Here is a 24,266-nt window from a genome sequence, read left to right as displayed (position 1 = left end):
ACACACAACGCGATTTCAAAAAATTAAATTAGTAATTATTAAAAAGACACAAATTCTGTTTTAAATGACAATTATGCTTCAAAAGCAAAACAACGTGAGTTGCTTATTATGTGAGTAAATTATGAATACAACATGAGTAAATTATGAATTCCGAGTCTCAGTTTGGGCATGCTTGATCTGTACATAAAGTATATGGTATATAAATATAAAAAAATAACTTCTAAGAAACAGTATATTCTTAATTTCTTTTAAGATTATGTTCTGAAAATTATTCAGATTTTTGAAGTTTTCAAAAAACAACACTTTTTTTTCACTTTTATACAATATATAAATTGTTATTTCAGTGTCGATGAAGTATCAGACTTTCAATACTCAGCTACATAAATTTTTATCCATAAAAATTGTTTTCTTACTTTTTTATCAGCAACTAATAACAGATTTTATTTTAGATACAAAAATGCACTCAGATATATACATCTGCTTTACCACTCAGAAATAATACTTCAGCGATTTTCGTGGCATGGGCTATACTTTCACATCATTTTGAGTTTATTAACTTTTTTAGAATATGGTCACTTTTATCTGGTTGCATGTGTAGTCTCCCTTTTATTTTATGTTTATTATCACTGTCTTTAAAATATATTGAACTCGCATTATCTACATTGATTATATATTCTTTATGAAAATGAATACACAAAATAATGCATAAGACAATTAACATTATATAACATTACAGAACTAATTCTAGAATGGCTACTACGTGGAAGGCTATCAAATACTGCATATTTAAAGTAAATAATAGAAGCATATTTCTATCGTAGTTATATTAGAACTGAATAATATGAGATTATAGTATAGTGTAACAAGTAGCTAGTTATCTGATACACATGTAGATCATATGAGTAGGAATGTGATATATTATATAAAATCGGACCGAAAAGTAATTGCCCTGCGGTTTCGCAATAGACGGACATTACTCGACTTCTAATGCTAATTTAGCAACATAACATAACCAAATTAGCAATCGGATACCAAACAAATATAAACACATCTTAAACCCGTTTTTCCCCACGTATTTTCCTTTTCTTCCCACATGATATTTACTTCCGTTGGCATAACGAAATGTCGCCCATATCTTGGCCCATATCTCGCCCAACTTGGCGCAACCAAGGCTGTTCTCCTAACCTTATCCAAACAGCAGTACTACTTTCCAGCCAATGAAACCAGTCGAACGACCCTCCCCTTTCCTTCCCAGATGCTCCCATCAGATGTGTGTGTATGTGATTATGGCAAAACCTCGAGGGCTATCTGCCTAAGAGGAGGGATGCCTTCGTGGAGGACTTTCTAAGGGAAACTGGCTCGTATACACGTTACACATGGGGAAAACCACGAAAACGCCCAAGCAGCCAGCCCGTTCGCAAGATTCGAACCTCGGACCGAACTACCAGTGTTCAGCGACTTTACCGCTCGGCCGCTGGTGGGCCCCCCATCAGATGTGAAGAAAGAGAAAGCGCTGCTTTCGGAAGCTTCAAACTATATGGCGATCTTCGACGATTTTTACCATGTTTGAGCTAACCGTCCGACGTCGTATTCAGCATTTCTTATAATCCTATAACCAGATAAAAATATTAAAATAAATTTTATCTGAATGAAGTTTTCTTATTAGTGAAACAGTTAAATTATGCAAGTACATAAACGAATGCACTTTGAAACTTTGCTTTAATCTGTTTACAAACGCTAGTCAAAGTTTTGTTTACGTTACTTTTCGCCCTTCAGCGCATGCTCAAGAATTACCATCCAGGAGAAACTAGTCGATTTCTCCATGACGTCAAAATTCGAAAAGTTGGGTAGGTTTTGGAAATACGCTTACCGTACACATTTCGCGTTTGCTATGCAAACTCTTTCATTCACACCTATGGTTAATTTTCTACCTTGCGGAAGGAAAGACTTACTGCAAAACAGGAAGTCTTTGCCAAGTTGCCAACTGCAAATAATCTCTTAGAAGAAGAATGAAAGCTTCCATAGACGTAACAAAGAAAGTCTATCTCAACTGTGAGAAACGCAAGTAACGAAATTTGTATTTTTGGGTACGTTGCTTAGAGTCAGACTCGGTTAGGAGTATCAAATCATTTGGAAGAAGCAGTATTTTGAAAGAGCAAACCATGCAGAACCCTTCAGGAGAAAAACCTCATGTGTGTGATGTATGTAAGAAAATATTTACTCGAAAGTATATTTTAAACATGCATATGCTTATTCACACAGGAGAGACACCGTATGCATGTGAAATATGTAAGAAGCCATTTAGGCATAAACGTTCTTTAAATAGGCATAAGCTTATGCATACAGAAGAGAAACTCTATGTGTGTGAAATATGTACGAAGTCATTTATTAGTAAGAGTAATTTGAATGACCATATGCTTATTCACACAGGAGAGAAGCCATTTGTGTGTGAAGTATGTACGAAGTCATTTAGACATAAAAGTAGTTTGGACGTGCATATGCGTGTTCACTTAGGAGAGAAGCCATATGTATGTGTAGTATGTATGACACCGTTTAGAGATAAAAGTGGTTTAAAAACGCATATGCGTGTTCACTCGGGTGAGAAGCCGTATGTGTGTGAAATTTGTATGAAGGCATTTAGACATAAGTGGGGTTTAAACTTGCATATGCATATTCACTCTGGAGAGAAACCTTATGTGTGTGAAGTATGTAATAAAACATTTGGTCAAAAGAATAAATTGAAAAGGCATATGCTTATTCACATGGAGCAGAAACTTCATGTGTGTGAAATATGTGAGAAGTCATTTAGACGAAGGGATAAATTAACTGAGCATATGCATATTCATACAGATGATAAACCTTATGTGTGTAAAATATGTAGAAATTCATTTAAACGTAAGAGTAATTTAAATCAGCATATGAGTAGTCACATGCTAGAGAAACCTTATGTGTGTAAAATATGTAAGAAGTCAATTAGTCGAATTTCGAGTTTGAAGGTGCATATGCGTATTCACACAGGAGAGAAACCTTATGCATGTGAACTATGTTCCAAGTCATTTAGATTAAAGGCTGCATTAAATCAGCATATCCTTATTCATACAGGAGAAAGTTTAGTTAAAACTGTAGTTTGAAGCACATATGCATATTCGCACGGGAGAGAAAGCGTATATATATGATATATGTATGATGTTTAGATAAAAGTATGGTTTAAATGCACATGTGCATAATGGCACAGTATAGAACCCTTACGCTTGTGAAGTATGTAAGAAGTCATCGATTCAAAAACAGGCTGAACTAACATTTGCTTTTTTGCATTTCTGTCAATTATGCATGTGTAATGTGTCTACGAGCCAGTTTCCCTTTGAAAGTCCTCCACGAAGGCATCCCTCCCCTTAGGCAGATAGCCTTAGTGGGCTTTGCCAGAATTAAACAAACAAAACCTGTCAATTATGCAACAAGTCATTAAGCAGATAGGGTAATTAAAGAAGCATATTCCTACTGACACAGGAAAGAAATATTTTGTGAGAGTAAGTAAAAAATTTTTATTCCAAAGTGTGATTTTTGTATGTATCCACAGAGGAGAGAAATCTTGCAAATTATGTATGTAAAAGTCCACCTTTTAAAGGATGGTTTAAGTACATATCCATAGAGACCAGAAATCTCATGATTCATGTATGCAAATTACTTTAACATTCATTGTGATTTAATAATTGCAATTTAAGTATCTATGTAAAAGAGTAGTCTCACAAATCATGAATGTAATAATTTTGTTGTAGAATCATCTTTATCTAGTTCCTAGAAAAGTCTTTTGAGGATTATATTAGTAACAACCTTTAATTACCAATGCATTAGGGACTTGTCTTTGCAATGAAGAAACCTCAATATGTAAGGTAAAAGCTAGTTCAATTGCACTTGGTGGTAGAATTCTTAGAATTTAGAGATGGGGTCAGTGGCGGAATTTAGGGTTTGTTGCCATTACATCAGGTGGTGTAGAGCTGACTTTTGATCCTATGTGAGTTATATAAATTGTCAGTTGTTCAAAATAAATAATAAACTATTTATTTGGGAAGCACTTCCGCAGAGGACCCGTTAAATGTAAACATCGCCAAAATTGGCGATAACAGTTCAAAGTTGGTAACCTGGCGAATTCGGTGGTCCTAGGTAGCAACCTGATTTTTCAAACGCTTAGACAACGAATCTGTTCTCGTATGTTCTGTGCGTGCTCCGTTTTGCCGCTGGCTGGTGGTGCATCACTACCGGATGAGCAGGTGAAATTACGGCGGAGGGGGGGGCTTATTGATAATTGGTAACACGCCTGTTTAGAGTAGTATGACTGTGTTCTTAATAATTAAAAGACTAAACACTCAGAACCATAGGGTACCCGAGTCCTAAAACATGATTAACGTGGGCCGCAATAATATAAGGTTTAAATAATTAACTAAAGTTTTTATTTTTATTACTCTTATTTTTATCTAAAATAATAAGTATTACATCACTTTTCATGCTTAAAAATTTGACATATTTTTAATGTATCAATTACCTTTCAGAAGATGCTAGGTGTTTATATATGATAGGCGTTTAATATGTTTTTTTTAATTTATATGCTTTAAACATCACGGATCACCCGTTTAATTATCTTGCAATATGTTTGTTTAATATATATAATAATATAACTTAATTTCTATGCTTTACATATCATGTTTAAGCTTTTGATAATTTTTTTTCTGCGGCTAACTCAAATTTAGATGCTTTTTATATGTTTCTTTAATTTGTATTACGGTTAACCTTTTTAAATATCTTGTAACGTTACTGTACACCGCTAAACTCATGGCCGATTAGCCGTTGACGAGCTTGGCGAGAAAATACGTTTCGCCGCCAACGGATCCTCTCCGGAAGAAAAGAGAAAAAGAAGTCTCTGCAAGAGAAAAAGAAGAAAAAGAAAAGCAAGAGAAAAAGAAAATTCTGCAAGAGAAAAAGACCTCTCTGTGCCAGATAAATCTCAAGCCAGTTTAAAGAAATAATCACTTGAAACAAATTTGCTTATTTATCCAATTTTCATTTGAATTCAGACTTTATGGGTTTTTCATCTCCTCTAGCATTTCCTAGAGTGTAATCCTTTGTATTGCTTTGCGTTTTTCACATCATTTTGTAAACAGTATGACGGTATGAAATGTATTATTTTGTAGTGTAATCTTTATGTTAAAATTTGGCTAACCTTTGGAATATTGTAACAGGTAGTTTGGTGACAGTTTGGTAAGGCGATAAAGGTTACTAGCTAGGACTTTAGCAGTGTACATGGATAAAGTCAAGAGTGTGCGCAATGCCATTTTTGTGCAATTCTGGGATGTTTTTTTAAATGAAAATAGTTCGACATGTACATGGATACAGTGTATGTGCAATTCTTAAAAATACGGCAAGCAGTGGGCGATTCTGCACGTTCTCCCAATTTCGCACCTAATCTTCATCATGATTAAGCACTTTTGTTCCATAAAAGTTCTAGCATAAGCGTAATTCGGCGGAACAGCTTTAGTATTGGTCCTTTTGGCTATTTTTTGATTTGGCGACAAACTTCGGTCGCCAATGTATACCCGGCTTTAAAGATCGGGAAGAAATGGCGTATTGTCAACAAAACCCGATCTAGACTAAATAACAATCCTAAAAAATAAGCTCTTGATCAGAATAGTGGTTGCTCTTTACATTATGGTAACTTGGCGATTTTTTGGCGAAAATTTGGCAACCAACTCTCCTACAGCAACCCTCTATTTTTTTTCCCCGCCGCCATTTTGTCTTCACGAAGTAAAGACATGTTTCTTTTCTTTTTATCTACTGAACACTTCTTCCAACAATCTACTAGCTGAATTACACTTATGCTAGAAATTTTATCAAACAAAACTGCTTAATCATGACAAATATTCACTGCAAAATTGGGAAAAAGTGCACAATACCATACTCCTTACGCGTTTTTCAAAATAACACATACACATAAACCATGTACACGCCGACTTATTTTAAAAAAAATCCCAAAATAGCACAAAAATGGCATTGCGCACACTCTTCACTATATCCATGTACACTGCTTTTTTCTCATAAATTAGAATAATTTCACGAAAATACATGACAATTTTCTCAATCTTTAAACCCGGTAAAAAGAACATATATGAAATTACCTGATCGCGAAAAAGTATTTACCCTTTACAAATATGAACATTTCCACATATAAAATAAATAAAATATCCAAAAACTTTTATCTCTAAATCATCTATTACATTATACACATCACTAACGAATTCATACCGCAAGCATTACAAATACTTAGTATCAAATATTTAAATTATTTCCATGCACGTTTACTTCAACTAAAACGTATACCAAATTCCTACAAACATAAAATTCACAAAATAACTATCATTTAATTAAAATATAATTAATTCAAAAACACTACTTAAAATATAAATGAGCACATACATTAAATTAATAAAAATTACCTTAATTAATTACTCTAAACTAAATCATTGCTAATAACAATTTTCCCAATAATACCAAATTCCTTTCCACCTTACATTTAGAACAATGCATAAAAATAATATCCTCAAATAATTAAAAATACTAACTTACCTAATCTTCTTCAGAATCTTGATTACGTGGCGGATACACTTTTCTATTTCATTCAATAAAATTATTGAAAGATTTTTTCTGCGAATTTTTCCTCCATACTTCCTCCGCTAAATAAAAAGCAAACTTCTCTTTATCACAATGCCTAAATACCCATTTCGAATTCACTTTAGTTAGGGCCATGGGATCCAAAAATTAAACAACGCTGTTTCACACAACACAGAATAAAGCTAAATACAAAATTTCCACATTTTTTCCCGATTTCCCCCCTTTTCCGATTAAAGAACCGTAATTCGTCCATTAATATCACATGACATATCCCATGATCTCTCATTTCCCTCATGCAAAATAATGCGAAATCGGAACTGAGTACTGCTCACATTATTACCAAAGTCCCAGGTAATAACCTTTATCGCCTCCAAAATGTCGCCAAACTACCAGTTACCATATTGTAAAGATCAACCAGAATAAACAGTCTTTCTCTAATTTTCAACATTTCTAGTACTGCTACGATAAATTCTTGAAACACTACCGTAAATGAATTTATGGCAGTGATTATGTTATGAGTAATGAAATTTACAAAAGGTTAATATTGTAAATTAGAAAATATAATATTAATGTATTAAACATTACCATTTTGGTTTAATCCTAGTATCCGGTGCACACGGGATTTGGCTACTTTTGGCGACTTTTATGATGAGCAGTAAAAACGGGACATATACGATGAGTAGTAAACTGGTATTCAAAGAATATATATAGTTATACATAGTATATACTATGTATATAGTGATAGTATATAGTGTATAGTATACTATCACTATATATTCATAGACGTTCTTTTGGTAATTTTTGGTGTTGGCAATAATTTTCAAAATCGCGCCAAGGCTGCACCGTATACTAGGATTTTACCAATATTTTAAGTAGTTAGTTAATATTTATATTATATTAGTACTTAGCTAATATTTTAAATTTACAAAAGGTTAAATTTTATGTTATGAATAATGAAATTTACAAGAGGTTCATAAATGCATTTCAAACTACTAGTATATGTTACTTTAGTTTCTTAGATTCTGTTATTAAAAGAAAGTAAAAAAATATTTCAAAGTGAAGGAAATGAAATTAAATTATAATGAGCAAGTTTTGTAGCAGCATTAGAAATACTTTTTATGATTAAATTTTGTAAATGGTAAAAATATTAAGAAGTGTGTATTTTTTAATCCCTAATTTATTACAAGTAATTTATGTTTATAATTTAAAAGTTAAAATTAAATTATCATAATGAGAAAATTTTGTACCAATGGTAATAATACAACAATCATCATAAATGATGATTTCTGTGAAAAATTCGAACTGTCATTGGAATCCACTAGTGTTGGAGTGATAAGCCACTGAACAGTGGTAGTTCAGGCTGGCTATATGGGAGTTTTTGTGGTTTTTCGTATATGTAATGTGAATTTGATCCAGTTTCTCTTAAAAAGTACTTTATGAAGGCATCCTTCTTCTGCTAGCCAGCATATATATTTATTTTCTATTCATAATTCTCTCTTATTTTCTTATTTCTTAATTCTAAATCTTACTTCTGAGGTGAAGAAGTGTTGCATCTATAGGTCGAAAAATATGGTCAATATGTTTGCAAAATCCTGTTCAGTTTTGGACAGCATTTAAATAAAATAAATTGTATATGATGCAAACAAAAATGCATTGCACTATTTCATGTAGTGAATAATTAATCAGGGCACAAAGTATAATGTAACATTCTTTATTTTGTAACCAGAGTTATTTTATGCTTGGGATCTTTACTATCAGTTTCATCCATCCATTTTCCCACCAGAATCTAAATGAAGTTTTTAGTTTGTAATACAGTCAAAAGTTGTTAATTTGGACACCCATAATCCGGACCTCAAAGCTAAAAACTTTCTGCGCATGCGCCGCGTTGGCACATGCGCACAGGCGTTTTACGCGTGCGCGTAAGACCTTGACTACTGCGCATATGCGTGTGCGCAAGTGCAGAATACGTTTTCACCTGCGGTATAACGGACGGTGTAAGCTAAAATGATCTATTTCAGTTAATGTTGATGATTGCGTTGTTCCTTAATCTTCGAATTAGATCCCGCTTATTATTTTTTGCAGACTGTAAGAGCAATTTTATAAAAGTAAACTTGAAATTTCGATTATGTCAAATAGAATTTCCGATGCTGGAACTTCCAAAGGATCTACAAAACGAAAGTATGTTTCGATATCCAACAAATAAAAAGTGGAATTGTTCCAAAAAATGGATAAAGACATGAAGAATGTGACAGAGAGGTTAGTGGAAACGAAAAAATTGCGATTGACAAGTTAGTCGGTATTCTCGGCACAGCAATTAACGGGACTTGAAGGAACTTTGTAACTGAACAAGAAATTATGTCTGTTTATAGAATTAAAGAGAAAGTAGTATCACATAAAATGAAGCAACTTAAACAACTTACATTGAAAGAAATGTTTAATAAAGTAAACAAATAAATATTAAGCTTTTTTTTTGTAAATTTTGATACTCTTTAGAACATAATTGTTCTTTATTTCATAAATTACGGTTTCATATTTTTAATTTTAGAATTTCTGCATGCCATCTTACGAGATTTAAACTGATGATCTATAATCCGGAAAAATCGATAATACAGAATCGCCGAAGTCCCGGATTAACAACTTTTGACTGTACAAACCGCATTTTGCCTTTCGAGGCCACATTACTAGGTTGCTAGATAAGATAAGATTTGTAGTCTTCAGTCTTGCATTGTAATTGCTGGTAGTTGAATTCCATGCCGTTTAAGTTTTTAAACCAACTTTGCATTAAATTGATTTATTTGAATTTAAATTTTACATTTGAACTTAATTGTTATCATAAGTTATCTTGCCACAAGTGGTTGACTGTGTTGTAAGCACAAAGTGTGCCTTCTGTTCTGTACATCTAAACTTTATAAGAGAATAAAAGTATATCTTAACTTAATAAGAATATATCTAAACTTTATAATAATAACATTTAAAGACATTGAAATCAGTATCTAAGTGCTTGCCATGTAGTCAAATTTTTATATATAAATTATACTCTTACTTTTATTATAGAGTTTTTATAACAAAAAATTAAGATTTCTGTTAGATAAAATGTTTAAGTGATGTAGAAAATTGGCATAAAATTTAAAATAAAAAGTCGACTGTTATGTCAACATACTATTAATAAAAGTAATAACACTCAGTGAAGGTTATTCATATACAGCTATTAGGTTGTAAGATTACAAAATTTGAGAACTGTAAATTATAAGCTATATGGGTCTGGGTCATAATCCCGACATCCGACTGTCCAAAGTCCCGACATGGTCAAAATCCTGAGTGTCCAGAATCCCGACTGTCCAAAATCCCGACAAGTTAATATCTAAATACAAACACTCAATTTAGCTTAATAAAATACAAATTTTAACTATTACATATTACTAATTAAAAGTTTAAATCAAAAAATCATCAAAATTATGTCATTACTTAAAATAATCTTTAACAAATTGAAATGACCGTTAAAATTTGAAATGAAGATTTATAAAATTCTTTTTATTAAGAAAAAGAAAACATCACTTACACATGCAAACGACATATTTACAGTGACACATTGTGAGCGATAGCACGAAGATATTTCATCACAGGTCGATTATCACGATTGTCCACAACAGTCATAATTCTTCTTTCTCTGTCATCATCTACCTTCCTACGTTTTGGTTGTTGTTCTCCGCGAAGAATGCATTCAACTTGGTATTCCACATGCTCCTGTTCTTTTTGAAATCCTTCTATGATGTTATAAATGCCAACATGGGCCTGTCCAATTAAGGTCTCCCATCTTCTGTGCCAATCCTCGACAGCATTTTGAGTGCGCGGAGCATTTATAGCTGCCTTTTCTAGATCACTAATGAATCTAGATTGCTTCAATTCAATATTATTTTCTTCAGCGAAATCCATTAAATCTTGGAATAATCTTTTGGTAATTTTTTTCAGTTTTGCTAGTCATCAAAGCATATACTAGTTGCAGCTGTGGAAGTATGTTAAGGGGTCATTAGGACTTATTGGGATTTCGCCCGTGTTGGTATATTGGACAATCGGGATTTCGACCCTGTCGGGATTTCGACCCTGTCAGGATTTTGGCTTGTCGGAATTTTGGTTTATCGGGATTTTGGCTTGTCGGGATTTCGGCTGTCGGGATTATGTCCAGATACCAAGCTATATATTCCATAATCTAAGCAACATTATATTTTTATAGTCAGTCAAATTCTAAAAATGTTATAAAAGCAATAATTTTGGTCCTGATTTGAACATATGAATTCATGCAATTACACATCCCTATAGTTCTAATATGAGTCAAAAAAGTATTTTTAGACCATGGTAATTTTGATCTCCTTAGCAAAGGAAACACAAAGAGTTTACCTCATGCTACTGAAAATGTGTTTTTTTCCTTGGGGGGTGGAGTTTATAATAATATGCAGAGTTGACATATGAAAAAATGTCAAGGCTCATGTGATGTAATATTAAAAGCATCAGTTTTAACTATCAAATTTTAGCTTTTTTAAAAATATTTTAAATTTTGTGCTTTCTGAACACAAACATAACTTTAAGAAAAACATGCAATTTATCCCTCCTGCCATCAAAGCTCTGATACGTACCAAATTCGTTAAAGTTACGTGGACAGAAATGGCGGCATGTTTTTCAGCTCTGTATTTAGGGTTACCAAGGTTATCATAATTTTACATTTATCGCTCCGAAATGTCGCCAAACAAATTTCTCGCCTAAAAGGACTAATACTAAAGCCGTGCCAATTCAGCTAGCAGATTGTTGGAAAAAAATGTTGAGTAAAAAAAAAAAAATGCCTTTACTTCATGAAAACAAAATGGCGTCCAAAAAAAAAAACTAGCAGGTTGCTGTAGCAGGGTTGGTCGCCAAATTTTCGCCAAAAAAATCGCCAAGTTACCATAATCCAAAGATTTTTTTACTTTCTCATCAAAAGTAAACCTCTCGTGCAATTGTAGCTTGAAGCTGTTTAACAGTTATACTTTCTTTTATTGCATAATTAATTGGTAATTTGTTCCAAGCACAGATGCATGCAAAATAAATAAATATAATATAAATGTTAAAGTAAAATAAGATACTACTTGACAGTGATTAAACCATCTGTGTTAGGACAGAACATTAAGAACTTAAGATGTCTACCAGACATCAGCAAGTTCAGATACTCATTATTGGGTAAAAGCTACTTTTACATACTCAAGAAATAGAGCAATCCAGAAAAAAAGATAAATTGCTTTGCCTGGGTAGTATGAAGATGACCATCAGAGAATTCTAAAGGCAGTGGTTGGTGTTGAAGTAGAAAAAGGGACAAGGTTAATTTATTTATCGATATTTACAGTGAATAGGATTTTTTACAAGAATGACTGGTACAAGTCATTAAAATAATTAAAATGTTTAAAAATTGCCATCATGCTGAATATTGTAAAAATATAGTTTAAGACTTTTGCCACAGCATTTTTATTAAAATTTAAAAAAAAAAAAAAAAAAAAAAAAAAAAAAAAAATAGGTGCCTTTCTTGTAAAATTACTTGATCTTGGCCTTTTTAGTGCTACTGTCTTTAGTCATAATTATGAAATAATTATAATTATCAGTTATGCAACAATCAGGCAATATAACAATTTTCCATTATTTTTTTTTAATTAAATAACAAGGATATAAACTACTGGTTAAATAACAAAATAAAGTTTATTTTGCTGAAAACAACGAAGTTGATATGCACCCTATATTATTAAAATAATATTTTTTACATGTTTTGACTTAACTAAAATTCGAAACTAATGTAAAAAGCAGTCACTGAAAATTATTTTACCAAGTTCTCTTCCCTCTCGTGCAATATTATATAGTAATCAGCCCATCTTAAATATCTTAACTGAATTTTTTTAAGTACTTAATTTCCATAATCTTTGTGATTTTAGATGCCTTAAGAGCAAAGTAGGTAAAATCTATTGAAATTATTAAGATATTTAATTAAGGAATTATTAACAATTTCTTGATATGAATGTGTAAAATTATATATTTTAAATGTTTTTTCCTTATTTGAAAAAGTTATTAAAGTTAAGAGCAAAGACTTAATTTATATAAAACTCAGATTATGGAATGATTTTTGAAAGTGCCTTGATAATGAAATAGCTTCAGGAATATTTTTAAGCGTAATGTAACAATACACTTGAACCATCTGTTGGATTTCAAATGAATGTAGTTTGTATTTTGTAATGTCGTTATAATGTATTTTACTTAATGTTGTTTGGCTACTAATAATTATTATTAGTTTAGTTCCTGGGAAGTGGCAATAAAACAATTTATAGAAATAATATGTTTCTGTAGTTATGTTAGTGTTATTAAAGAAGAATGAAATGTTATTTACATGAGTGATGTTTTACTTAAGTTAATAAATGAATAATTTAGAATATTTTTAGTAGTCATTTAGAGTCCATGATACGCTGGTAGTGTAATAGTTTATTTTGATGCGTAAGCGAACATTTTATTGGTAACCTCGGTGGGACACATGAGATGTTAGTTTGGAATTCTGAAGTATAAAATGTAAGGTAAAGGAGCTATTAAACTTGAAAGGAAGATTCATAGAGCTGCTTTTATAAAATCCTTCAACGTTTTAGAAGAAATTTTAAAGAAAAGTGAGATAAATTCTGAATTGCAATCGGAGCTTAACGTTTTTGTTTTGAAAGCTCAATGTTTGGAAGGATGCGCAGGTACGTTTTCTTAGCATTTTGTCCGAAAACGAAATTGAAGCAGAATTTGATGAAGATTATCATGACAAGGCCATCAGAATCGAAACTAAAGTGAAAGGTATTCTTCGGAAATCTACAAAATGTAAGTACTTCAAGTTTAATTTTGAATGAATCTGATAATGAGAATGCATGTAAACGTACATTTAAACTCCCAAAGCTTGAATTACGAAAATTTGATGGTGAAATTAAGGAATGGTAATTTTTTTGGAGTCAGTTTGAAAAAATTGACAAAGATATTACAATTTCTGATAGTGATGAATTTCAGTATTTATTACAAGCGACTGTTACGTGCAAGGGAGTTTATAGAAAGTTTCCTACAGCTGCTAATTATCCCAAGCACATAGAAAGTTTCCTACAGCTGCTAATTATCCCAAGGCCATAGAATGTTTGAAGGCTTGTTTTGGGTGAAATGACTTGCGAGTGGAAGTTTATGTGAGAGAATTGTTAAAATTGGTCCTCAGAAATGCGAATTCTAGTAATTCTTGTAATAACTTATGTGCATTATATGATAATTTGCAACAACAAATTCGGGCTCTGGAAACTTTTGGTGTCATTACAGATAAAAGTGCTGCATTACTTTATCCTTTAGTTGAATCTTGCTTGCCTGAGGATTTTTTAAGAGCTTATCAAAGAAGTGCAAATGCTGACCATGGTCCAGACCCAAAATGTAGACTGGACAATTTATTAAAATTTTTTAAATCGGAAGTAGAATCCAAAGAACGCATAAGTTTACCTAAGGCTGGTTTTGGTTTGAAGAGTGAAGTGACCTGTGGGATTTAATCTATTAAAACTGTTCACGATCGACCTTCAATGGCAGCAAGTTTGTTGAGTGCTGATTCTCCCGCTAAGAAGAGAGTGTTTTGTAGCGGAAAACATGATTCATTTAATTGTTTTAAGGCTAAAAAAAATGCCATTTTCAGAGAGGCAAAAACTTTTAAAAGATAAAGGTCACTGCTTTCGCTGTTTAAAAGCTGGTCACTGTGCAAATAAATGCAGGAGTTCTATTAAATGTGCAAATTGCCATAAAAATCACAGCATAATTATGTCTTTAAAATTGCTTAAAAATAAAGCAAATGTTAAGAAGTCTAAAGTGAAAAACAAATTAGCAAGCAACAAAGTTCTGTGAATCTTTCTAGTGTTAGCAACACAAGTGCTTTTGCACACCTGAAAGTAAAATTAATTGGAAATAATTGTACACTTTTTGTTTGAGCACAGGATCCCAAAAATTGTATTTAAGGAAGAATTAATTTACTCTAGGCCTGATAATACCTTCTAGACAACAGATTTTGAGCCATATCCTGTTTGGAGGATAACAAACATCTGAAAATTTACCTCTCTGTCTCTAGTTTTTGCCTCTCTGTCTACAAAATTAAGCTAAAAAGTTTAGATGATAATTTTACTTGTACTTTCAATATTTATGAACAAGATACAATTTGTGATGCTTACCTTCTGCCTTAAATGGACCATGGATTAAAGAGCTCCAGTCTATGAATATACCATTTTATGACACTGAAGATTCATCAGTGCTTATTGATCTTTTAATTGGTGCACATGTGGCTGGTCGATTTTTCACCAACAGAAAAAAAGTACTTTCTAGTGGTATTGTAGCCATAGAAACTTACATAGGCTAGACTCTGATTGGAAAAACACCAGTAAATGCTGAAAAGGAAGATACGGCGATGATGATTGTAACAATGTTTGTGAAAGATGCCAATACTTCTGACTTTTGTCTATATGCAAAGTCTTTGCAAATTTTTGGCGAGTTTTCTGTGGGTGAACTGACAAAACATAAAGCCAGGAAAAAGAAATTGGGGCCTCATCCAAATATACTTGAAATGTGTTTTGCTTTTGCTGATCAAACACCTGTATTTCCTGGTACTTTCACTAACTATCCACAAGCACTTCCTATTCATCTTCTGAGTGACTTCACTATTAAAGTAAAAGGTATTCTAATTCGAAATGTACCAAATAGAGCATTAATTATAAATTGACTTAGATTTTTCAATTTAAAAGATGCCTCAGAAGCTAAAGAATCATGTCATATTTGAGAAAATATTTAAGAAAGAAACTCTATAAACAGAAAAGAAATAATGCATAATTGTAATATTAATAATACAATAACTTTGATCTTAATTTTTGTAATCCTTAACTGAATAAAATCGAATTACCTTAATTTTTTTTTTTTTCTAATGTAATAATGAAAACTTATATTTTATTCAGACGAAACTGTTCTATGAAAAGTATAGCATTTAATTCTATTCAGAATGAAATGTTGTTTAAAATTGTATTCTTTTCACATACTTAGGGCTCTGAAATATTGTAAAATATATATATATATTTATTTACATGTTTCATAAGAATAAATTGAATTTAATTAAATAAATTTAATTTAAATACAAATTTAATTAAATGTTCTTTGTGCCATTGCTGCAAGGAATGAAATTTAAATTTAAATTTTAACAAACATGTATAAAAGTAAAAAAGTAAAAAAAGAAAAAAAGCCAAAATAATTTTTTAAAAAATTTAAAAAAAATGTGCAAACATATAAAAGATTTAATTCTCGAACTAATCTACAATATCATTTAAATTCAGAAGTATAAGCAAATCAAGTGCAAAAGCAATCCATGAAAATAAATTCAAAAAAATTGTTTGGTTTAATTTTAATTTGCTAAATTAGTGAATTTATTGTAGATTAGTTCGAGAATTAAATCTTTTATATGTTTGCACATTTTTAACAATTTTTTTTAAAAATTATTTTGGCTTTTTTTCTTTTTTTATTTTATACGTGTTTGTTTAAATTTATATTTATTTACATGTATATTTACGATGTAATTACAGAATATTTACATCCAATTGTGTCAAAACCCATTGATCTTAATGGTAAGACACAGAATGTTTTGGTCACCACAAAGGGATCGCCGGTGCTTCAAAGCAGTGTAGGGGGGAAATCGGTTAGGGCCTATACTTCTTACTTCCTACCTCCATGGTTTAGAATCATTTCTGTAGAGAAGTGTGCATGGAATTTTGCGAGAATAATAGGGGTATTCTTGGTGGTGTAGATGTTATTGTTGAAAACTGATGAAAGTAAGTTTGGCAAGTGCAAGTATCAGAAAATGGGTGTTTGGTGGAATAAACCACTTGCGCTAAAAAGACGTGCTCGACGTGAACACCACGTCGATAGGCATTTATCGCAAAAATGAAAATAATGTGAGGAACACGTCGCCTAACAATGAGATTGTTTATTTCTCGAGTTACAGCTCTGGATTTCACTCGCAGGCGAGGAGCAGCGTAAATGAGACACTTTACCGCTTGTTATATTGTAGCGCACGGCACCACGACTGTGAAGTTTAGTCGTAGCGCAAGTGGTTAAAAGATGAAGTAATTAGTGTTTTTTTAAGGTTGTGCCAGATAGAAGTAAAGACTGCTTATTAAGATTCATTAAGCAGTATATTCTGCCATGAACTATAATAATATTCGATTGCTGGAAATCATACACCTGTTTGAAGGATGAAGATTTTCAGCATCTTGCTTTTAACCATGAGTATTATTTCAAGGATCCTGAGACAGGTGCACATATGAATATGATTGAGGGCACATGGGAAGTAATAAAAAGTGCTATTCTTAAGCATTACGACAAACAAAATTTTGCTTTTTATTTAGCACAATATGTATGGTGGAAAAATTCACAGGAAAAATTATTCAACAGTTTTGTTGAATCTATTAAAAAAGTTTATCTGCTACACACTCAAGGTTCTGAAGAACATTAGGTAAGTTGGTATTTTTAATCATTTAAAGAAATAATTTGTTTTTGCACTGTTTTAAATATAAGCTATTAAGAAATGAATGTAGTATTAGAAAATTTCTGTGTATGAAAAATTTTTATTAGCAGTAAATTTAGTTTAAAAAAAATTACTTGGTAACGTAACAGCCCTTGTTGGCTACGGCCTGCAGTGCCCTAAAATCTGCTTTCTTGACCTTGGGCCCTGGAGTGCAAGAGGTTAGCTTGCTGCAGGATCCCCGGTGTTTAATCTGCAAGCGAACTTGGTACTCAAACTGAATGTAGTTTAGGATTACATATATTGTTCAACAATTTTAATTTATTCGTGAAAATAATATATGACTATTGCAGAAATTGGTATTTTGCATTAATTTTTTCTAATAAAAATTGAGTAAGAATTTTATCATTATACATGTATATTAATCAAACCTTGGGCATTTTTGTGATATGAGCATCTTTTTTCCATTTGAAATTTCTTTTTAATATTCTCCTTCAGTTTGAAAACAAATTGTTGATTTTTTTCCCATTTGTATTCTAGTACATGTTTCATCATTCAAGCTTTCTTGCATTTTTCTGATAATAGCTTTTTCTCTTTTTTATGTATGTATTCTTTTTTAATATTCTCCTTCACTCTGGAAAAAAAAAAAAAAAAAAAAAAAAAAAACATTGATTATTTTTTCAATGCATTGCATTACATTTTTCAGATGGTAGTAGTAATGTAGAATTTTGAATAACAAGGGAATTACATGAAACATAGGGAAAGATTTTTGTCCCAAGTTAACATTTCATTGTTGATGGGAAACGTGAAGGGTATTTGTAAGGTTTCAAGGTTGTGAGCAGTATTTACTAAGCATGAATGTAATCATGGATCTGTAAGGTTTGAGGGATAGGCGGCAAAATTTATCTGGATCATATTTCGGTCAGAGCCATCTTTTTGAGACATTGCAATTCTGCCCAATTTTTCAGCCACAGTCTTCAAAGTGTTAAGCATGTATAAGTCAAAGTTATGTTGCTAAACATATTTACCGAGCATTAGAAGAAGCAGTATGAAATTTATGTACAAGTTAAATTTACATTAAAAAATGTATTAAGCATATACAAAAGGATGTGAAGCAAATGTAAATAACAATTAGCTGGTTAAACATATTAAGCATAAAGATTGCAGGATGAAAAGTATATTAAATGTATGTAAATAAAATTTACCTTGGTGAACATGATATTTAAATAATATAAATTTTAGTAGAGGGGAGGAAAAAAATACATGTAATATTAACTGGTTAATCATCATATTTAATATTTATTATATATAAATTAAAATTAGGAGAAAAAAAACATGATATTAAGCATACATAAGTAAAAATTAGCATAGAAATAAGTGTTAAGTTATTGACACTAATTTTGAATTAATTCTGTTATTAGAAAACAGTTAAAAACACATGTACACTTATTGCAATGCTTCAATTTCTTTTTCTTAAATTTGTGTGCACTGGTAATGGTCTTTTTATAAAGAACAGTTACATTAAAAATACAGAATTTAAAATAAAATTATGGTCTTCTTGAAAAGCTTCAAGAATAAACTTATTGAAATTACCTAGATTTTTAAAATATATATGCCTAAACTTAAAAATTATTTTGATATTGATAAACTGTTTGTGTACTTTGAAACACTTAATGAGCTTAAGGGCCAGTGAATAATTCTGTTGCAAATATCAGTATTATAACCTATTATTTTATTAGATTAACTGCAAATTAAGGGTATTGTGAGTACAACCCTTATATTCTCCTCATAAAAGAACACATTCCTGTCCTGCAAGAAGTGTTTGATGTTGTCAGTAACGAATGTTAAAAAAAGATAGACCTCCCACCTATCAGCATCTTTCTGGTACATTTATGATCTTAGTAAAGTACTTCTTTCCTCATTTTGAAATATTTCAACAGCTTTTCGCTATCGAAACGATAGCTATGATGATCACACCACACTCAACGACTAGTCACATTCATCTTCATGTACCACCATCACACAAACGGCAAAAGGATTTTAATACAGATTTAACTGTGTTATCCCACATAATCAGTTGAGTTATTCCTAGTGGTAACTTTAGTGCACACCACAGAAATTGTAACTGCAATAATACTGATACATTTTAAATGGTTTTCTGTCAAAGGCCAACCTCTGTATTGCAGCTGTATGGACCCAACACGCTATAGCTCTGATAATCGTGATATCATCAATTTCTTTGTGCTGAAATATATTAATACCGTGAATAGAAAGTTTATGTGAATTTTCATTAAATCACAACCCATTTTTGATGGATGCACAAATCAATAGCTCTACCACTCCACACAATAAAGCACTTATTACAAACTGAACGGCATATGCCAAAGCTTTAAACAGCGCAGTATTACCAATAGTTAATATGGACTGTACTATTTTGTACATTTAATATGCATGAAATAGTGAGTGAGTGAGATGCTCTAATAGAAAGTTTCACTTTCAAGAGATAACTCAGTCTGGAAAGCTGTTTCTAGGTATAAAAGATCTACACAAGCATTCAGCCCCTTAATGGCCCCATTGGTATCACATTGAAATTTCACTGTACTGATTACTACTCTTCTCGGGCTTACACTAATAACATTCAAAGCCAAACACAGAGCAGACAGTTTATTTTTTTGACATATATTATTTTTCACAAACAATATTTTTCTTGTTATCTGTTCATCAGAAGTTATTCAATTTATCGAGGGAAAAATCATATTGATTCCTGGAGTTGATAGAATCAGCAACAAGATCATTCGTCAGATGGGCTGCATGATGCTTTTCAAATTCAAGAATCATCAAGTCTTTAGTGAAGCTGAGATATTTCCCTGTAAAATGGAAGGTGATTATTCCTATTTCTAGGCCTGTTAAATTTATAGCCGATCCTGCATCATATCGACTGGTAAGCCTACTTTCAAGTTTGAGCAACATTGCTGAAACCATTATATTTGACAGAATTATTGCATTCCTGGATGATGACAATGTCATTATTTCTCAGCAGCATGGCTTCCAAGGAAACATTCAACAGTTCACACATTCTATCAAGTCACGGAACTAACGGTTGTGAATAGGTCAGCAAAACCAAACAACTGCTGAGGCTCTTTTCCTTGTTATATCAAAAGTGTTGGATTGTGTTTGGCTTAATGGACTACTGTACAGACTAATCACATCAGGTTTCTCAGAATACATCATAAGTATCACTAAAGCATATATTCCTGATAGAAGATTTGTCAATCATTATAAAAACACGTACTCCTCAACATGGCATATCCAGGCAGGTGTGCCCCAGGTTTCTTTAATTAAACCTATATACTTCTTAATTTGTGATAATTACACACCACAAACACTATACACCACACTTGCTATGTTTGCAGGGAATATTGCAATCCTAGCCAAAAACTCATCCCTATATGCAATCATCCAGTTACTTCAAATCCACTTTCATGCACTAAAGTCCTGTCTTCCGACATGGAAAATCCTCATTAATGTAATAAAATCAAAAGTAATTCTATTCACGAAAAAAAGGAAGATTGAATAGAACATCAAAATATCAGATACTACAAACCCATGCACCAAGCACATCATGTATTTAGTGTTATTCCTGACCAAAAGTTAACATAGAATCTCTACATTACATACATAACTCCCAATTTTCAAGGCACTTAACATACACTTACCTCCTAAATTTCTTGTAACTCTTTTTATTATCTATAGACAGTAAGTTACTCATTTGTAAAGCCATGTTATGACCTATAATTTCTGATACCTGTCCTGTATGGGGATTTCTCAGTCAAACTCATATTAATAAATTTCAAGTTATGCAAAATGTTACACTTGGGCACATCGTGAATATCCGGTGGTTTATTACTAACAGTGCAAAATACAAGGAATTTACAGTGCGACAAAATAAATAATACATGCAGAATTACTGAGGAAATTCTTCAGTAATATGTATGACATAAACTAAAAAGCATTCCCGTGCCACATTATGACTGTAATGAAACAAAAATCACCATATGATCTGGTACATTATTAAGAATGCTCAGTTGATTTGGTTTTGCTGCTGTAACTTAATGAATTAATTTTATTTGTATTCAAAATCAATTGCTCATATTTTTGACTAGGTCTCACATTTTTAATTTGTTACTTAATTGTTTTTGTTTTATTGGCTTATTAATTTCAGATTCTTGTTATAAAAAATAAGATCTTGCTTATCTATCTGCAGTTAATCCCCCCCCCGTTTCAGCTCACCCATTCTAAATTAATGTATGGCTCTGAACCCCCCCCACCACCACCACCACTGTGCTTGCAAACAGACTTATTGCATTTATATTGTATCTTCGTCTCCTAGCTCCTTCAAGCCACCTGGCCAGTACCTTTTCTACTTATTGACAAACCACTTTGCACCCATAGCACTTGCTTATTTGCTTGACTGTAGGAAGGTCTCACTTCTGAAAGATTTCAGGCATATTTATGTGTCATCTCCTACATGCTCCAGATCATAAGAATGCTATGCTAATTCAAGTTATGCTTTCAAATTTTCCTATGTGACAAACACAGAATAAAGCATATCACATGAGCCTCACTTGACTTAAAAACTGCATTTAAAATTTCCCTGAATGGATCTTGGTTATTTTGCACTCAAGTATTCAAATATGTGATGTGCTAGATTTTCTTTGTTAAGAAGTTTGCTGGTTGGTGACAAAGAAAGAGTTGCATTTCTTCAGAAATATGGCATTTTTTGTAACAATAGAGAATGCATAAGATTTTGCTGAATTTTACAACACAATTTTATGTATCTCCATGAAGTATTTCATAAGCATTTGAATTTGTACACTAGTAAATTTGTTCAATTCAGTGATTTTTTTAAGGGGAAAAAAATGTGTACATGCGGAAACCACAGTGTATGCAGTGCAAATTTGTGCCCGATGTCAAGTTTCTGCAATTTTCTGATGTTTTCTGAATCTAAAACAGGTTAATGTGCACATGGGGAGAACAGTGGGGGGAGGGGTGGAGTAAATGTAATTCTTATGGGTGTTTCTTTCTTTCTCCCCCCTTTTTTTTGTTAATTTGCTGCTATTTTATGTATTTCTAAGGATTGCTGCTGTTTTTAAAAATAACTTATCTTTTGCATCGTAGGCTAGCGAAAACTTAGTCACAAATGATTTATGCTTTTCAGAAAGGTTGAGCAAATAATCAGACAGTAACAGAATATTTGCACATTCAAATCAAATCTAAATATTCTGTTATCACCCTTACATTTGTTTACATAGTTTTCTTACGAAAGCAAAATTTGTTATAGATGTTTATACAGTGCTACAGGGGGGGAATTAATTACATAATAAATATTGCTTTCATTTTCCCATGGTCAAATCAAGTGGTGATATTTCAAATAAGTATTCTCCAGGTAAATGAATGATTACATTCAGACATCCAGCACAATTGACATCAATAAGGAACAAACTCATGTTTCACTTTTGTTTTGGTTTGCCTAATGAAGTGAGTTTACTGTAATATAAATTACATGCTTTAAATTATTTACACTATGTTATCAGTTACAACACCATTATTATAATTATTACATTTAGTGTTATTATTATAATTTCTGAATATGGTTTAGTTTATTATTTGCTAGAATTTTTATATAGCTAGAAAATATGCATATAATTCATTAAAATGAATTTTTTTCAGCATTCATCTGAAGGTGATGGTTAACCTACTCTAACCGTATTTCTAAAGAATTGTTTGTGTTGGCAGAAATTCTGAGAAGCACACCTGGAATTAATGGCTCTATTAATGTAATCTGAATGGCTGCTTTTCAGTGAAAATTTGACCAAGCTGATGTAAACATGAGAAATGAAAATCTTTGAACATGTGAGATGAAAAGTTTGACCTGCCAAAGATTTGCAAGTTATCAAGAGGTATTTTGTTGATATTGCAGGCGGAGAAATATGGCACAAGATTCAATATAAGAGTCTAAATATTACAAAAATGGGACTAAAGAGTCTAAATATTACAAAAAATGATGAATCTGTCTTTATCTTATACATTATATTTAATAAAAGATGTTATATATGAATTTAGATATCAAGTGCAAATTGTTATTCAAAATCAGATTACTTTTCATTTTGAATTAAAATATTTTTACAAACCAATAAAGTTTATATTTAATTAAATACAACAGTAAAAATCTTTAAATGATATTCATTAGCATTTCTTAAATATTCTCATTTAACTCTTAACCTTTTTTTTTTTTTTTTAATACTACTTACTTTTACCCTATTTAGAAATTCATATTCTCTGTTCCCAGCCAATTTTGTCTGTGATTTCACTAAATATACTTAAACTGCATATTTGCATTGAAACTTTATAAATTTTAGTCATAACTATCCAGTGTTTCACAGGGTTTTAAGGCATAATTCTAATTTATTTTGTTTTAACTGCATTCAGTTTTTTTAAATTTCAAACAAAATTGTAAATTTTTTTTTCTTCTATTACCTGTTTTGAACATTTTTCTAAATGTATGATATTGTTGCAGATCAAATTGGAATACAACTTAATTCTGTTACAGTTTGCAAAAAAAGCATTGGTGATTTGCATAGAAAACATTGTGATAATCTTTGAAGTATCACAAAAAGATGTACCTTGAATTAACACCTCTAATGTAATACTTATTCAAGGTGTTAATGCAATGAGAACAAGTGTAACATTCATAAATTTGCAGAGCTAGCTTCAAATGTTTTCTCTAAATTCAAACATTTCTAAAGCATAACTGAAATATCTAATGGGGACGAAAATCACCCACTGTTATTACAGAGCAATTTTCAGATAACTATTTCTAGGTGACTCATGTCTGAATAGCCTGAAGCAAAGGGGCAATGATTTGAAGGGCTGCTGTTTCAGCCTAAGTTACTAAAGCAATAATTTGTAAATGTGGGACAAAATTAAATGTTTGAATTGTTGTCTTACTTAAATTAATGTCACAATAAGAATATTTCCATAGCAAAAAGTG

General features: G+C 31.6%; 1 protein-coding gene across 1 annotated transcript; it reads left to right on the top strand.

Moving 5' to 3' along the window:
• The first annotated feature begins 1,247 nt into the window (after positions 1-1,247).
• LOC118203413 (uncharacterized) lies at positions 1,248-23,333 on the top strand. The gene is made up of 2 exons (XM_035375691.2): positions 1,248-3,527; positions 22,946-23,333. The coding sequence occupies exon 1, from the start codon at positions 2,163-2,165 to the stop codon at positions 3,129-3,131; it is 969 nt and encodes a 322-aa protein (XP_035231582.2). The 5' UTR covers positions 1,248-2,162; the 3' UTR covers positions 3,132-3,527; positions 22,946-23,333.
• Positions 23,334-24,266: the final 933 nt, after the last annotated feature.

The sequence above is a fragment of the Stegodyphus dumicola genome, chromosome 11, assembly GCF_044657685.1.
Source record: "Stegodyphus dumicola isolate Sdum_Otavi_A_Nest chromosome 11, ASM4465768v1".
Classification (NCBI taxonomy): domain Eukaryota; kingdom Metazoa; phylum Arthropoda; class Arachnida; order Araneae; family Eresidae; genus Stegodyphus; species Stegodyphus dumicola.
This window is presented reverse-complemented; position numbering and strand designations above follow the sequence as displayed.

Coding starts and splice junctions, on each gene's coding strand:
- LOC118203413 (XM_035375691.2), top strand. CDS start 2,163: ATGCAGAACCCTTCAGGAGAAAAACCTCATGTGTGTGATGTATGTAAG.